The sequence below is a fragment of the Epinephelus moara genome, chromosome 10, assembly GCF_006386435.1.
Source record: "Epinephelus moara isolate mb chromosome 10, YSFRI_EMoa_1.0, whole genome shotgun sequence".
Taxonomy (NCBI): Eukaryota; Metazoa; Chordata; class Actinopteri; order Perciformes; family Serranidae; genus Epinephelus; species Epinephelus moara.
In genome coordinates this window covers 18,219,251-18,236,135 of record NC_065515.1, presented here as the reverse complement: position 1 = coordinate 18,236,135, position 16,885 = coordinate 18,219,251, and the positions used below count along the sequence as shown (strand labels likewise).

Genomic DNA, 16,885 nt, shown 5'->3' with positions numbered 1-16,885 from the left:
GTTTTATTTTAGATTTTAATAAAACCTTGGAAAAAAAAAAATCTACGAACGAATCATACGAACCATCTTTTGACAAAACATCACTATCAGTGGTCGGTGATTTTTTTTGTTCCATGTAGATGATAGCTGTGCTGGTTCGTTATGTTTAACAGTGTGAAAGATCAGACATCTCTCCCTGAATAAATATTGGTAAACACAGGAAATTAATATTAATACCAATAATAACGATAACAACACTCACAGAGTGACGATGTCTGCGTTGGCCGCTTCCACAGCTATCGTTAGGGGTGTTTTCTCATCAATGTCTGCAGCATTTTGATTTGCTCCTCTTTTTAAGAATAAACACACTTGCCTGAAACAGACAGAAAGGTTTGTCATATTTTTGAGGTCACACACAGTCTGAATTACACTGTAAACTTTCAGGGACATAATGATGATAAGATGTGTAAGACAAACCCTGTGTGTCCCAGCATGGTGGCATGGTGCAGGGGTCCTCGGCCCTGAGCATCCTGCTGGTTCACATTGGCTGCATTTTGGAGCAGAAACTCACAGGTGACCAGCGAACCCTGAAATTAACAATTAATAAAACACATTATATTACTTTACAGTGACAAAGTACAAATTGTAAGCACTATTATTATCTTAAGGTCAGTTGTTCTGTTCCACTAGCTGAAACTTCATTCATAATATACTGATGGCACTGAGCTGACTGGATCATCTGTAGTGATGCTCACCCCCTGCACCGCCATTATAAGCGGCGTCCTCTTGTCGTCCTCCGTGTTGACCCAGTTGACCTCGGCTCCGTGGGCCAGTGCCTCTGCCATGTCCGGCAGGCTGCGGGCACATGCTGCCCAGTAGAGCTGCAGACCTGAGCTGTACTCTTTAGGCTCGTAGAAAACCACCTCCTTACAGGGTGATGGAGGAGGCAGTGTGGCAGGCATGGGCAACGGCGGAGACTCAGCAGCATCTGAAAAGATGGAAAGACAGAGATACTTAGCATACTTTATTTATTTGAAAGGGATAGGGCATGTTAATAACATTTCTGAACATATGCCAGAGTTAGCCAGAAAGGCTAATTTCCTGTCGTCCTCTGGCAGGCAACAGTTAAAGGGCAAATATTAAGAATAAAAGCATTGAAAATACAATCTATAAAAGCAGATATGAACAGAGTCTGCACTACACAGAGACAAGAAAGACAGCTCTTACAACACACAAGGAACGAGACAAAATAATGTCAAATGCGATAATAAACAGCATCCCATTGTTCTAGTATTGACACCTTTGATTTCAAATAAACAAGTTGTGGAGAAATAATGGTGGTCTGATTTTATTGACGTGTTCCCCACTTGTCAGATAGTACATGATGTGTGGGAGAATGACTGTATTCCTACACAGTTTGACTGCATTAGCTGACATTTAAATTCTTTACAGATTCCTCACAACCTATTTTACTGGTGACATGAAGGACAGATGCAAGACATTTTTTCTCAACAATAAATACAACATTAAGACGATAAAATGCCAATTCATATTTGGCTGATGCAAGGGCCCTATCTATAGCCAGTGTTTGATTTGTCCGTTCTGGGCTTCTGTAAAACAACAAGGTGAACTCTGTGAAAGAGGGCCTGCTCTGTGTGTAGATTTAAACGACTCATACTAAGGTAACAAAAACAAAACTATTCTTATTTTAAGGTCATTGTACACTAATGAAAACATAACTATGAACATTATATTCCATTTCTGCCAACAGGACCTTTGCATTTAACTTCCTTAACCGTCCAATAATTAATGATATTCCTTTGACTTCAATATTTTTGTCTTTTACAACAGTTGGGGTGTGTATTAGCTCATGTGCAGTTGTCTCTGAGTGGTAGCTTGTCACTAAGAGCTCTTACGATGACACCAATCAATGCCTCTCTTTTCATTGTAGCAATGGTGCAAAGAAAGGTGTGACTTATTATGTTCTGAAGGTTTGTTAATACACCAAACTGCAATAATCACCTGTGGCTCTCCAGCATCTCCTTGTCCCTCATAATGTTTATGCAAGATGTTTTTATAATGTAGCTAATACGGCTGTTGCTTTAGATTTCAAAAGGCAGGAATGTCTATGTAATGGCATGTCAGAGGTGTGTGGGTGCATTAGTTGTGTCTTACCTGCATCTGTCAGGCTGTTATTGGACGGGGTGGTGGCCAGCATCTCCCTGCTCCCATCAGCACTGTTCTGGATGCCGCTGTCTGCACTTTTTACTGTAAAACAAATCGTCTGAATCAGAACTTGTGGAACGACACACAGACGTCAATCACTCACTGACTGTATAAGATATAAGGAACACCCTCCAGCTGATTGTTTTAAGATCATCACTTATTCGCCTAATGTAGTCCCTCACACACCTTTTGATAAAAAGATGTTGATCTGATCTGTAAATATGTGAACATTTTTAATTTGTTTTTATTCCATTGGTTTGACAGTTTATAATTTTTATCCACGAACAGCTGGTGGTCCTAATATTTTGTACAGTGAGCGCACACACACACGTCCCCGGCTGAAATCAACAGAAAGAGAACTGGAGGACAGATCCCCACCATCACCTTATGTTTGAGGTCCCTAAATACCAAAAATATGATGACACAGATATGAATGTAAATACCGAACAAACCATTAGTGAAAGAAACACTTCCCACCCCCGGGAAAAACAAAACATGGTATGCTCTGCAATGCTCTTAACGTGACGGGATGGTCCATTAAGAAGGTCTGGATGAAGGAGGAACAGAGGAGTGGATGAAGGGTTGTTAGTCCACAGCCCCAGAGCAGTGAATACAACCGGACAGAGGGGATAGAGAAGCAAGCGAAACACTAAGCGTTTAGTACTTACTGCTCCTGAGCTTGGCAGAGTTGTCAAAGTAGGAGAAGAGTGAGTCAAGCTCGTCAGGACAGAAGAGAGAGTCGCGGCGGGCCTCCGTGCCGCTGGCAACAGCTACGTTAGGGATGATGGGAGTTTGGGAATTGGAAGGCGGAGGGTGTAAATTAAGTGGCAGGGTGGGGAGTTACAGGGTAGGCAGTGAGAGCAAGGAGTTAGTCCAGAAGCACGGAACAGGAGAGGATGAAAGGAAGAGATTGAGGAAGAGGAGAGAGAGGAAGGCAGGGTGAAAGCAGAGATAGTTAAACTATCAGCTCTGTCGACACTGGAGGAGACAGACTACAAGAAGCAATGGGAGGCAAAGAAGGCTCAGGCATATGCTGTTCACAGGGAACATATAGTATGCCCATGGGTGACACTTCTCCACGGCAGTGCAAAAATCACATAGCGTACAATAAAAAATAAAGCCACAATCACAAATGACACTGGAGTTACCCTCTTCATGCACTGTTACTTTGAGGCGCTAGAAGTTTTATAAATCATAAACATCCAAAGTCTGAATTGTGATTATATTCTTTATGAAGCAGGTAAATTGGGTTGGTGGAAATCAAACATGTAGAAAACAGGATGGATCCAAGTAGTTGATCATTGAAATTAAAGGAAAATGACAAAAACTACCAGGAGATCAGGATCAGGACTTTGAATGTTGTCAGTTTGATTCTGTGAATATTCTCATTCATTAAGTGTTCATTCATTCACTTAAGAGATGAGGGGCAGGTGACAGAAAACAAAAACTCTTAGGCTGAAGGTGTGTTGTGTTTGTTCATTTTTCTACTGACCTGACTGACCCGGTCGAAGTTTTGGGGTGGGTGGTGGAGGTCTTGGGGGCAGGTGCTCCGAGCTGCTGCTCAGCCTCTTCTCCTGTTTGCTCAGAGACACCACTTTGTTGCGAAGCTCCTCGTCTGACGGCCGGCGCACAAACCGGCGATCCACATATTTGGCTTTGATGTATGCCTCTACCTCGTGTCTGTTGGGAACAAGAAGAGTTTTATTTGTGAATGAGGTGAGAAATTTAACTTGGCCCTCAACCTACTGCTGGTATATTTACTTCTTTTCTTCTTTTTAAAGTCCTTTTGAAAAAAAAAACCGGAAGAGAACAAAGATGGCCCCACTCTTTAAATCAGAAATTAATCAATGGGGAGAATCAGTGTTTATTTATTCATCTACTCTATTGCAGAACTTACAAGTAGATCTTTTGTTTTGAAAACACCACCATGCTTTCTACCAGTTCTGTACCTTGGATCTCCTGGTTGTGGTTTTCTGGCTCCCAGCTCCTCTCGCCGAGCCTCATAGATCTGGTTGATCACTCCGTTTCCCAGTTCACACATTAACTGTGAAAGGTGGACAATACAATTAGTAATATCAAACACTCCCAGAGTGGAATGCATGACTCTGCCACAACTACACCCTCTACAGTAATTGTCAAGCGTAGGAAGGAAACAGAGGAAAATAAAATAAATGTGTGTGCAGGAAAAGTAATTAGATGAAGAGTAAGAATCCAGCTTAACTGGATGTTCATATACTCCTTCATTTATTTGTGTACATCAGGCTGTCCTCTCTTACCTTTAGAAGTTCTGGCTCCCATGTATCCAAAGTCAAAGACCGAACCTTAGAGAAATGCACTCCCAGACTCCTGCAGGTGAAAGATTGAAGCATTTAAAGAAAAGCACAGTGACACTGCTCATTATGCTTTAACTGTGAGAGGGCTAAAAGACCATTATACTTTTCATCTCACAAATGTAGTTTAGGTTTTGGCCACAGGGTGGAAACTGCTGTACAGTTTTGTTTGTTTGTAGATATAAGATTGGCAGAGACCACAACTCATTTAGGGAAATGTAATTTCTTTAATCTAATCCTTGGTTAAGGAATCACAATGAAGATCCACTCCTTTTAATAAGCTGTAGTGAGGAGGATAGCCTGAATCCCTGGACACTTTTTCGTTAATTAAAATTTGGCCTGAATAATAATTAAATATTTTACTCTGGTGATTAAAGTAATGAAAGGTCAAAACATCCCAAGCAGGCTGGGTGTTCATAACAGCGAGTTTACATTTCATAAATCCCCAGAGACCAACAGCTTTTACAAAGAACTGAATGAGGCCCTGGTGGCAAAGAGTTTCCATAACTACAGTAAACATGCATTTACTGTTTTTAATCCTTTCCAGTTTCCACTGAACCAAAATGTTCTCAAAATGAACTGTATTCCTGCATAGATAAATAAATGAAATTATTGTTTTCCCTTAGTTTCACTGTTCCTCTTTAAAGTCTCATAGTACTTAAAGTATAGACCAGTTATTTAAGAGTTTCATGACTTTGTATCTTCCTTTGTGATGATCCTTTTCTTTATAGTCTGATATGTTTATTATTATTATTATCATAAGGATTAATTTCTGTACCTGTGGATACCAGAGCACTGTATACAGAGGGTGATGCCCAGATTGATGCTGGCCCAGCGGGGGTCTGGCTGGCCACAGTCGCAGCAGCAGGTGTTTCCTGGGATGGCCAGGACCTTCTGCAGGGCACTCTCTCCTTTCAGTGATCTCTCCTTTGGCTCACCACCAGAGTCCAGGCTCCCTGTCGATGTGGACGACTTCCTATCCAGCTTCTGACATGAGAGAGACATTAAGATGGGATAAGATTAAAAAAAAAAGAGAATGAAACTTCATCCCTGTGGTGTAAATGTAGCAGCACAGTCTAGACGAGAAAAATCAGAATCAGAAAAACTGAATAGGGGTGCGGGAAATTTGTGTTCTATAAGTGTCAACACGTCATTTATTTATCTAAAGTATGTGTGAATCCCTTCAACTATCGACTCAGTGTGTTTGTTTGGTTTTTTTACCTCGCCGTCATCTCCCTTGTCGCGGAAAGCGGTGGCAATGCTGTTCTGGACGGCTCTGATCCAGGCCTGTCGCAGCTTCTCTGAGTCTGCCTGCATCATACAGCTCCTGATGGGACAGACATGCATCACACAACTGCTGTCTGCTGGATGTGTGTGTGTGTCTGTGTGTGCATATGGGAGGAGGTGGGTACACTGCTACTCCACCTTCCCACCTTTAGTAGCATATTTCGGTGTTCATTAAGACTGATGGGGGACTCAGACTTACTTGGTGGGTGACACCACTTCGAAACAGAAGCGACGCTCTATATCCTCACAGTGTTTGACGGTACATAGCCTCAGGTCTTCCACCACCACTGTCGGGTTGTCCTGGGGGGACAATACAGCAGCTTTGGTTAAACACAGTACACACAGACAGACATAAGCACACAGTGGTGATCACAGACTCTATGACAGACTTTGACTATGAACAGCTTTGCATAGATGTGTTTTCCATACTGTGCTTCAAGGGTAACTTCTGTATTTTTCAACCATGACCCTTTTTTTTCTCATTTTTGAGTCTAAGTAACTAACAGGAACAAGTGAGTGAAAGCTCTGCAGCTTGCAGCCGCAAAAGAAGCAGCAATGTAACCACTCAGGGAATATGTGCACCGTCAATCTAAGTCCAGTGAAAGTGCTTGTTTTTGCCACTGACAGGCTCAGATTGTTGGCTCATCGATTGGCCAGGATCGAAAATGGAAATCACAAAAACCACAAAAACAATGGAGCAACATCAAATTTATGCAATCTTGGGGTAAGCACCTGCACCTCCTCACTAATCCACGTCTGCCCACGAGACATTTGCCAACTTTTTTTTACCTCTGTTTCTCCCGGTTCGCGCTGTTGGCTTTGGTTTTTTTTCTACCCAAAATGCACTGTGCTCTACGTCACTTCCTCTCTTTGGTTCACTTCCTCTCTTTGGTTCAGTTTTCAAGCACACCAGGGTTCACTCATTTGGTCTGCACCAGAGTTCGAATGAGCGTTTAGACCACTCCAAACGAACCGAACTATCCATGGAAGCGGACCAGGGATTGTTTGAAGCAGACCAAATAGTGCCAGTGTGAATGCGTCCTCAGTGTCTGACAACATTATGGAAAGGATCCCCACAGAGATAGACTGTTTTGTAAGAGAGTATCCTTTTTGTTTAACCAGAAACAGCCACAAAATCACTAAAACTAAAGTCACCAGAGTCCAGTTATATAAATAGTAATTTTAGCATGCCTAGAGCCAGCATATTGAACAATGTTCAATATGAACATTGAAATAACCAGAGTGATTGCTGGAACAGTGAAAAAAAAGAAAAAAAAGATGGTTTGGTGGGTTTGGCAATGGTAATTTTGCGTCTGTTTCTGGTTAAACAAAAATGATCTTACTCTTTAACAAAAACACTGACTTCTGCAGGATCCTCTCCACAATCTTGTCAGACACTTATAACAACAATTTGAGCCTATCATTGACAAAAACAAGCACTTTTCGTCGACATGTTACATTGCAGCCTGTTCTACTGCTGCCTGCTGTAGCGTTGGCAGCATTTGTCACTTAGGCACAAAAACATTGGAAAATAGGGTCCGCTAGGTACCCTTTAAGAGAAATACAAAATGTGTCTAACAAAGCTACGAGCTGTATTAGTCCACCTGCTTTAAAAATGCAGCAAAAATGTTTGCTCTAGGTGATACAATTCAACACACAAGCATTTCTTCAGTGTTATACAATACAAAAAATATATATCTTAACATGGATGCTACATGTAGTTCAGAAAAAGAGCAGAATGTGACTTTTCCAGAATGTAGGAGCTGTGTAGTGCCTACATCTTATCTTCACACACAGCTGTGGCTTACCCTACACTAAACGTCCGTTGCCTACTACAGCTCTTAAATGAAGCACCCTGTTAAAAATACATGGGGGGTTTATTTGTGCTGGAAGTCAAACACATGCATATTTGATTGTGGTCGGCGTGCAGGGAGTCACTTGACATACCTTAAATTTCTTCTGGTAAACTAGCTGATTGTTCTGGATGGAGAACCAACGCCTGAAAGGAGGTCACAAGAAAAACAAAGTCACATGCTGTTGCCGTTGATGCTCCTAAAATAACACGCTTTGACGTAATATTAGTGTGGATGAGAGGGATGGTGATGTCTAGAGAGAGAGCTGATAAGTAGACACATTTATTCAGGTGTATTAAATACAGTTAAACTACAATACTCTAAAAAACTACACCTAATGTACATTTTGGAGAAAAAAAATACAAACAGCTCAATTTAGAATTACCCTCTTCCTTCTGCAGGCAACCCAATTATATCTTGTGACCATGATTAAAAAATCCCTATCGAATTATTCTAAAGTTCTTGCATCAGGTATCAAAATGAAAAGCAGCTTTAACATCTCTATTCTGAATTCTGATGAGTGGGTTTTGCCCTCCTGAACCCACAATCAGCCCACTATGGAGATTCCTTATCATTAAATTGAATTCTAAATGTATTCATAGAGATGCTAATGGAGCTGTGTCTGCCGTACCTATTCCACGTCTTGAAGGCATTGCTGGCCCTCTTAAACAGATAACCCTCCATTGCGATGCCGTTGTCTGCATCCACATTGTACTCCAGCTTGGTGTCGTCATTCGAGAAGTCCTGATAAAAAAAAAAAAAAAAGCGTCAAGGTGAGACAGACAGAAAGAAAGTCAAACATGTTAAAATACAAATCTTCACATTAGCATTTAAAAATGTTGATATTTTTCTTTGGTCCTAGCAATTTCTTCCAGGGTAAGCAGTGACTCAGCACTTTTCGCAGAGTCACAAATGAGTGTCATCAGTCTCAGTTGTGTTAAGTGCCCTTGTACAGAGCAGCACTTCTCAGCTGCTTCTCTCACTGACCATGTTTACATGCACGCTAATATTCCACCCTTATTCCAAATATGACAATATTCAGAATTTGAAACGACCCATGTGAACATCATATTCTGAAAAAGGCCTTTTTTTTTCGAATGAATCATTTGTTGATTAAGACATGTGGGATATGCAGGCATTATTGGGGTTTTACGAGCATTCTTGCGACATGTATACAGCGCATTCAGAGAATGTGTCTCAATTGGGGTTTTTACCGCAGTTTGCGACACACACCCTCCTGCCTGTTTACGGTCAGCTCTGTGCGTTGTCATGTTCATGCTCCATACACAGACCAACTAGCCAACAACTTACAAGGCTGGGGTAGAGATGCATGCTCAAAGGAAAAGTCCACATTTCTAGCCAGAAGAAGAAACAATCCTACTTTTAAACATTTTCAAAGACTTGAATATTAACAGGTATTTGGATGTGTGCAGATATCACAGCGCCAATCTTATTCAAACAGGTGGTTGAAGAAATTAAAGAGGGAGGCTGTGTTCACACCGTCAAACAAGTCTGCCACCAGTGGAAAACGTGAGGCCAAATGGCACAGGTGGCCCCAGTCGCTCCACTTTCCCATATTTTGACATGATATACAACTCGTTAGGGCACGAGTATACACAGGTACATGTAAACATAAATATTAGTGGAATAGTCTTTTTCATTAGCCATCTAAACAACTTGGAGGAAATCTTGTCTTTTTGGAATAAGGGCAAAAGCCAGAATATTTTGTGCATGTAAAAGTAGTCACTGACCTGAGTGATGTTTCACACTACAAACAGGACAAGATAGAAACAACACACACACACACACACAGCTGATGGTTGCACGGTTATGGTTGATTTTGCAATTATACGTATTGCCTGAGAAGGGAGGTTTAAAATACATCTATTGGAACGCTCTGTGGCTTAGTGGGCAGAACAGATGTCCCATATATGAAGGCAATGTCCTTGCCGCAGCAGCCCCAGGTTTAATTCCAGCCTGTGGCCCCTATGCTGCATGCCATCCCCTCTTTCACACTTAGATTGTCCTATCTAGTAAAGGCAAAAAGCCAAAAAAAAAAAATCATCTTCTAATGTTCAGTCATACACCACATCACTAAAATACGTCAGACTCTTTCAATTTCTCCTTCATCCACATCTCCCTCTGTCTCTGAAGTGGGGAGGGGACATAACATATCTCAGAACCTATCTGGTTTGTCCTAATAATATATAATGTGCTAAAATAATATCTGTATTATAAATAAAACTAAGACTTTCCATCTGATGAAGTTAAATTCACATACTCAGAGGGTCACATAAACAATCCCTGAATCAGGGACTGAGGCCACATTAACAAACCCTATAGGCATGAAACCTGCACATAACGAGGCCATTTCAAGGTTTTAATTAGTTAGATGTTCAGCTAGGCAGTTAGCGAGTTAGTTATTGTCCTCCAAGGAGTAGAGTTGCAAAGTGAGCTTTCATGCATCCTTTCTCTCGCTGACTCTGCCGCTGCTGCTGTAACCCAGTCTGGTGTGCTGTCATGGGACGGCCCCCGTGGCCAGTCCAGCTTTAACTACCTGAGCTGCGGCCACATTCTCCCAACACCCTCCCGCTCTCTCAGCCTCAAGTGACACTGAACACCAAGATGCATGCATGTGTGTGTGTGTGTCCTTGTGGAGTCAATTTACACCGAGTGTCACCATCGCCACAACCAATTACAGCTCTAGATGTGTTACTGCGATGAGCTTTGGAATCACCTTCTCCGTTGTCCTTACAGAAACATCCAGAGACACAGAAAAAGATTCACCTTGTCCCTCATTACGAAACAAAAAAACTGTTTAACCCTGCTCTCCTGCGTTTGAGAGACATATTTACTGTGTACAGTAAAAGTTCGGTGGACTGAAACAGCTACGTTAAACAGCTAATGTTCATTTGTTGGACGGCATCTTTACATGCATACGTGCTGACCATTATCCCGTCAGATGTTATGATATAGTTTCTGACATGTTAAAAAAGCACAAACTGCTGGCCTGTGACCAAAACACTTAACAGACTACAGAATAAACAAAAACACATCACAGACAAACCCTAGTAGAGTGAACTTTGTAAGTTAAATACGTCAACATGTGCTAAGTGGAAATGACCTCAGTCATTCAGCTGGTGGTGACAATGACTACTATTTCCTGTTTACTTCCTGGAAAGCAATCATGTTAAACATGCTCATAACGAGGGGACGAATCATATACATACAGATTATACACCTTCCCATACTCAGTGGAGGAAACTATTAAAGTTTGGCTGCATTATGTCTTTGTTTTTCTCCACGTTTTTCTTTTCTATGTGATATTTTCAAGCCTAACTACAATTTAGATTTTCTTTTCAGTTTCTTTTGTCTAGAAATGAGGATGAAAGCACCCTTCAATAAAGTGTACTCAAACATTCACACTAATCTGTACATGTATGCTTTATAAACTGTAAGTCTGGCAACTGCTCTTGTGCAAAGATCCAACAACAACAACCTAAAATCTGCATGTTGCAGACTCCCACAATGAAGAGATCTGCCTACAGAGACACTCAACAGTCAGACTAACATATTGTATGTGTGTTTGACGTAGAGCATTACTTCTAGTGCATGACTGCACGCTGTCTGTTTGTGAATGCACATTGTGCTATTGGTTAGATCTGTAAATGTAACCTGAGCAAAAGCTTAAGTTAAACCCCTCTGCCCAGTGATAGCATGGTGCATCAGATGGATGCGGACGTACACACACACACACACACACACACACACACACAATTTTCCAGCATGACATACACTGGGACAACTGAGGTTATTTTGGGTGCACAAGGGGAACAAACTGTGTCTGTATTAAGCTTCTGAACAGAAAGATAATGGAAATACCCTTCCAGGCATTCAACAAATCACCTTTTCCAAAAGGTGGATCAAATTAACCTTGAGAGTACAAAAGGGTCGCACAATTCTTACAATTGACCGAATAACTACATTTTTTAGGTCACAAAAATGCATTTTTCACTGAACCCCAATACTGGTATGATGCCTGATTGAATAAGGAAACAATTAAGGCTGTAATGCATGTCATTTTTCTTTATATTTGAAGCCTCGATTAAGGTTTTTGAATGAAGCTGCATGTCTATCATCATATTTTGTGATGTCATAACCCTGAAAAAACATAAAAAGTGAAAAAAAAATCCTCAAACAAAATCCTCAATTTAAATAAAGTGATTCATCAGATAAAATGAGCTAGTCTTTTTTTATTAAATCAACTTTCTTCAACCAAACAAAAGAGTAATTTATTGTGCTGTTAGACTGCTGCTAGACCGCCTAGTTAAAGGCGCTGTATGTAAGAATGTGGCCAAATTCAAAATACTGCCGCGAGTCGTGTCCGCCCCCCCTCCCCTACAGATTCGAGGTTGCTGGACAGCGGCACGCTGGAGACTGATTTGTTTCAAAACATAAACATGATTTGCAGACTGTAAAAATGTTTTTTAAATGTGAATATTCTGGCTGTACTATTGTTGTCAGTGAGATCAGTATGTTATATGAACATTATTCCTTAGTCTCTGTGACATATTAGGATGATTTTGATTATTTGCTTTAGATTTCTTACATATAGCTCCTTTAATACAGGTGACTGCACTGAAAATGTTGATTTTGAAAGTTTTGAAAGAACACTAACAAATATAGATTGAAGCTGAATATTTTGTTAGATAAAAACATGTTGGTAATTTTGGAAAGGATAACATCTATCTTTTTTAATTCAATTTTGACTCTTGAACTTTTCAGTGCTCAAGAGTTAATGGAATCACACAAGTTGGAAACAATCCCACACTGCCATGGGTGGAATCTAATTCTACAAATAGTATAATACTACTAATATTAGTGAAGTCAACTGTAAAGAAATACTGGGTTTAAACCGAAATGAATACACATGCAAAAATGAATAAATAAATAAAATAAGTGCACAGTATTCAAATGCTGATTCAGAATCCTTATGTTAATGTTATGACTAAACTTTGAAATCATGAACGGTTCAGCCTTACTCCGGAAACATGACAACACCAACCATAATGATAAAGGTGTGCATTCAATGGCACACATACACACACACTCTCTAAAGCTTGGTCCATTGTCTCAGACTTTTAACATCACCTCTATGTTGAGTTTCACATGCTTCCATCAGGGCAGAGGTTTTCCCCCCTAACTGTAGCACTAAGTATTACAGATCGTCCTTTGTCCCATCTGCTATTACTTATCCTAACCAGCAGTGACCACTAATTGTCCATGATTTACCCCTGACAGTGTGTGATACTGGATTCTGTGTGTCTGTATCTCAAATTACCCCTCTGGGACATTAAAGTTTTACCTTACTTTACCTTATCTTACACACACAAAGAAATACCTACTTATGACTGAGAGCACAGAATGAAACACATACAGTATAGTGCAACACTTGTGCTGTCATGTGAAAACCTTCCTGGTTTTCTTGTTTCAACTATAGGTTGAGAAATCTCTGTGACTGCTTGGGCCTTGGCAAAGATCTCCAACCCTGTTACATATATTAAAAAACAGGTAGTGGTCAAACTATAAGTAAAGCTGTTGTTGTTAGTTCCTGAAACTAAGTGATTTGAGGTTTTCGCCTGACAACAGAAATGTGTTCATTTATTATCCCACGAGCAAAAGTGACAATGGACTGCAAAGCAACAAACCATTCACTAACTTCAACCCATCAACCTGAGTTCACTCTCGGAGACACGGGCATCAACAATGAGGCATCAAAATAAACATGCTGCATAATCAAGACACTTCAACACTGATGCATGTGTAGCACTGTAAAATGAGGAAACAGACAATAGGTGCAAACATCTACACAAACACTGCAATGCAGTCTCTTAGCGTGTGCAGGAGAGGAGAGGAGGTGACAGACAGGGGGAAGGTAGGGTTACAAAGCGGAAGTCAGATGGAAATCGATGCGGTGACTCTACGTACGGAGGTCGACCTCCAAGCGCAAAAGTTGCGGCAGTCAGGTAAAGACTCGAGCTCAGTCACCTCCTAAAATATCACACACAGCAAGAGAACGGCACACAGAGAAAAAAAAATGTGTATTTCCTTATGCTATAACACAGGAGTTTTGTCTAAATAAAAATGGCGTACAGACAATCACACTACAGAAACACAAACATAAACAAAGACTGTCACTATAAATAGCTTCTGGCACAGAGACACTGTCACATGCACGGACACACACATTCTCTACCTCAATCTCTCTCCTTTAGGTGCACTCACCAGATACCAGACATAGTGAAAACGGCTGAAAATCTTCATTTCTCACAGACTTTGTGGAGCGTGAGCCCCTGTATGTGTGTGTGAATGTTTCCCTGTGAGGCCGATGAATCTCCACTATCTCAAAGTCTTCCTGTGTGGCATCGCAGTGGCAGCGTGTCACTCTAAGCAGTGTGGCCTGTCTCTTCTACAAACCCTCACCTCCTCCTCTCCTGTGGCTGTGTACGTCTGTCAAAACTTTCGTCACTGCCTCCGCTGCTCCTCCTCCTCCTGAGGCCTAAGCGAAGGTCACCTGTGTGTATGTGTGAGTGTGTGTGCGGTGCTGGTGTGACTGATGGGTTAGAATAATCAAGTGGACCGTGCAGAGGAGCTCTGACATCAAACATTTATACTGACTTCACTTTAACAGACATGCACTCAGCTTTTCCCCTAACTCGCTCGTCTCCCTCGTGTGTGCGCTAATAAAGCAGCTACTCATTTAGCGATGCTGAATGAGAGACTTATCCTTAAAAAAAAACAACAACAATTAGACCATTTTGATACCATGGCCATTTCAAAACCAATGACACAAATTCTATTTCTTTACGAGACAAGACAGGAAAATCTTTAAGTCAGCAGCCCGTCCATCTCTCCTGTAGCACCACTGCTACGCTGTCATGCCATGTGGTCACAGTACTTCTGCTGCACAGAGGCAGATAGGAAGCATACAAACACATCCTCAACTCCCGGGAGGATGGAAGGTTTCATCAACACAATAATGAGAAAGGCTTGTGTGCAACGGTGTGAATAGGAATGAAAAGACATGAAAAAATATCCTAAAAGGGGCAAGACGTACAGGCTTTCGTGTCAAGTGACATACAGCACATTATAACACAAGATAAAAAGATGGGGGCTGATATGGCTATTAACCAATTACTTAACAAGACTTCTGGCTTTCAAAACTCACTTTCTGGCTCACACTCAGGTATAACATACTTCTCTACCCAGGGTTACAGCACTGACAGTATGCCCAGCCTTCACACATATTCCAACCAGCAAACAATGAGGACACCATCATGAGTAACATGAGTAACAACCTGCATCACCATCGCAACTACAACAGCAAGAGGAGGAGTCAGAGACATGCGTAGAAGTCTGTTTTGTTTATGTTGGTGCAAGTGACAGCACTAGTCACTAAGGCCAGACAGTTCATAAGATCAATCTAATTATACTTATACTCCACATTGTATGTTTTATTGCAAGGTGGTAAAGAAGAAGGGTTTAAGAAGCAGATAGAGTCTATATAGACATGCAACTTAATGAAGTGTCTTTGGAAAAGATGCTACACTCCAACCTGGTGATTTGTGCACTTTGAGCTGCGACACTGGGGAAATATTAATGTGGTGTTTCATTAAATAATGCAGCACTGCTGTGTTGTAAAACACAAGTTAAACTGACAGAGTGAAGCCATTGTTAAGTGTTACCAAATTATCTCAACAGCAAATGTTGCTTTTGATAATGTCCACAGCAAATATGCCAGAACACTACATTTCTTTTCCACCGCACTTAGCATGCTTTGCTTCATTCACCTCGAAACCTCTGAGAGATAACTGCAAAGAAGTGTGACAAAGACCAGCTTCGTTGCCCTAAGCAAGGAAGCCGATATGAAAGAGACTTTAGTGTTACATTTGTAAAAAGCTGAGCCCAGCTGAGCACACAACAAGCAGCATGATACAGTATGAAAAGTCATGTGCAGTAAGTGTCAGAACAGTCTTAATTTGATTAATGAATTGAGGTCAACTTATATACACTGACTGCAAAAGTCACAAGGACACATGTGATGGCTGCCACGAACAAAATGGCATCATATCATCAGTTTAACCTCGTGATGAACCGGCTCACTCGTCTCGTTACACATGACGTGAGCTGCAGAGGTGGAGTCAAAGCAGTTACAACAGCGTGCACAGTATCTATCCCACCATGCAGACATGACACAGTGATGAGAGTGAGGGGAAGAAAGGAAGAGTAACACAGCTTACCTGCAGAGCAGCCTGAAGTGAGTAGAAGAAGAAGAGATTGGGAGAAAGCGCAGAAGTAAAAGAAAAGAAGAGACAGTTGGTTAGGAGTGTCCGTGTGTACACAGCCAGATGAAACAGAGAGAAAGAGCAGTGGGAGTGAGACGACATATAAATAGCATCCAGATAAATTGAGGGAGGGGAGGTGGAGGATAGGTGCTCAAGGACAGGCGGAAGTTGGCACACGTGCCGTCACTCACTGAGCAGGAGGGAAGACAGGGAGGGAGAGAGGCAAAAGAAAAACAAAGATGGAGAAGGCAGACACAAAAAATTACACAGCAGCAGAAGGAAAGGACAAAAGAAGGGGTGAAAAAAGGACGACATCTCAGAAGATGTGCCACTAAAATACAGTTGGAGATTGAAATGAACGTCACTGACAGGCAGACAAATTAACAGAAGCCCAGCAGACAACAGCTGGGTAAAGAGCTGGCAGATGGTGTCTGGATTTAATGATGCTGCATGATATACAATTAAAGCTAAGGGCAATTTACCATCACCACATATTGTAACACAACATCCCACATCCTGCTTAACTTTTACTCTGTTGTGGGTTCCCAAAGCTCAATGAGAACAGTGTCCAAAATTAACAGAAGGCACAAATGTTTTTTAAGGACTAGCAAATGTATTTTCACTTCACTTCTTGTCAACATGCTTGGTTTGCCTTTCTGGTAGGCAATATATCAACAAGTGTGACTCATCGGGGATATTAAGTTTGGCATGGGTGCTGACCAGAGATGGGACGGTACTGAAACTCAACCTTGTTTGTGTGGAAATGGGTTTCCGTCGGCTGTCAATAATGCATGGGTGTGTGGCTGAGATCATCCTTAGGGATCACCTTACACCTGAGGGCGGAGCACTACCTCCATTCACTCAA

The 16,885-nt window shown here is 41.4% G+C and overlaps 1 protein-coding gene across 2 annotated transcripts in view; it reads right to left on the bottom strand.

Moving 5' to 3' along the window:
- The window catches only part of LOC126396450 (arf-GAP with coiled-coil, ANK repeat and PH domain-containing protein 2-like), a 72,045-nt gene that overhangs the window by 10,602 nt on the left and 44,558 nt on the right, over positions 1 to 16,885 (bottom strand). Inside the window, exons 10-22 of one of the 2 annotated variants that reach the window (XM_050054539.1) lie at positions 8,307 to 8,419; positions 7,770 to 7,821; positions 6,022 to 6,122; positions 5,757 to 5,862; positions 5,314 to 5,522; positions 4,482 to 4,551; positions 4,155 to 4,249; positions 3,698 to 3,885; positions 2,874 to 2,975; positions 2,155 to 2,247; positions 735 to 967; positions 457 to 566; positions 242 to 352 (exon numbers count right to left, since the gene is read on the bottom strand). In XM_050054539.1, the coding sequence (XP_049910496.1) occupies positions 242 to 352; positions 457 to 566; positions 735 to 967; positions 2,155 to 2,247; positions 2,874 to 2,975; positions 3,698 to 3,885; positions 4,155 to 4,249; positions 4,482 to 4,551; positions 5,314 to 5,522; positions 5,757 to 5,862; positions 6,022 to 6,122; positions 7,770 to 7,821; positions 8,307 to 8,419 (1,583 nt within the window). The remainder of the gene's footprint in view (positions 1 to 241; positions 353 to 456; positions 567 to 734; positions 968 to 2,154; positions 2,248 to 2,873; positions 2,976 to 3,697; positions 3,886 to 4,154; positions 4,250 to 4,481; positions 4,552 to 5,313; positions 5,523 to 5,756; positions 5,863 to 6,021; positions 6,123 to 7,769; positions 7,822 to 8,306; positions 8,420 to 16,885) is intronic. The other variant, XM_050054540.1, reaches the window with a different exon arrangement.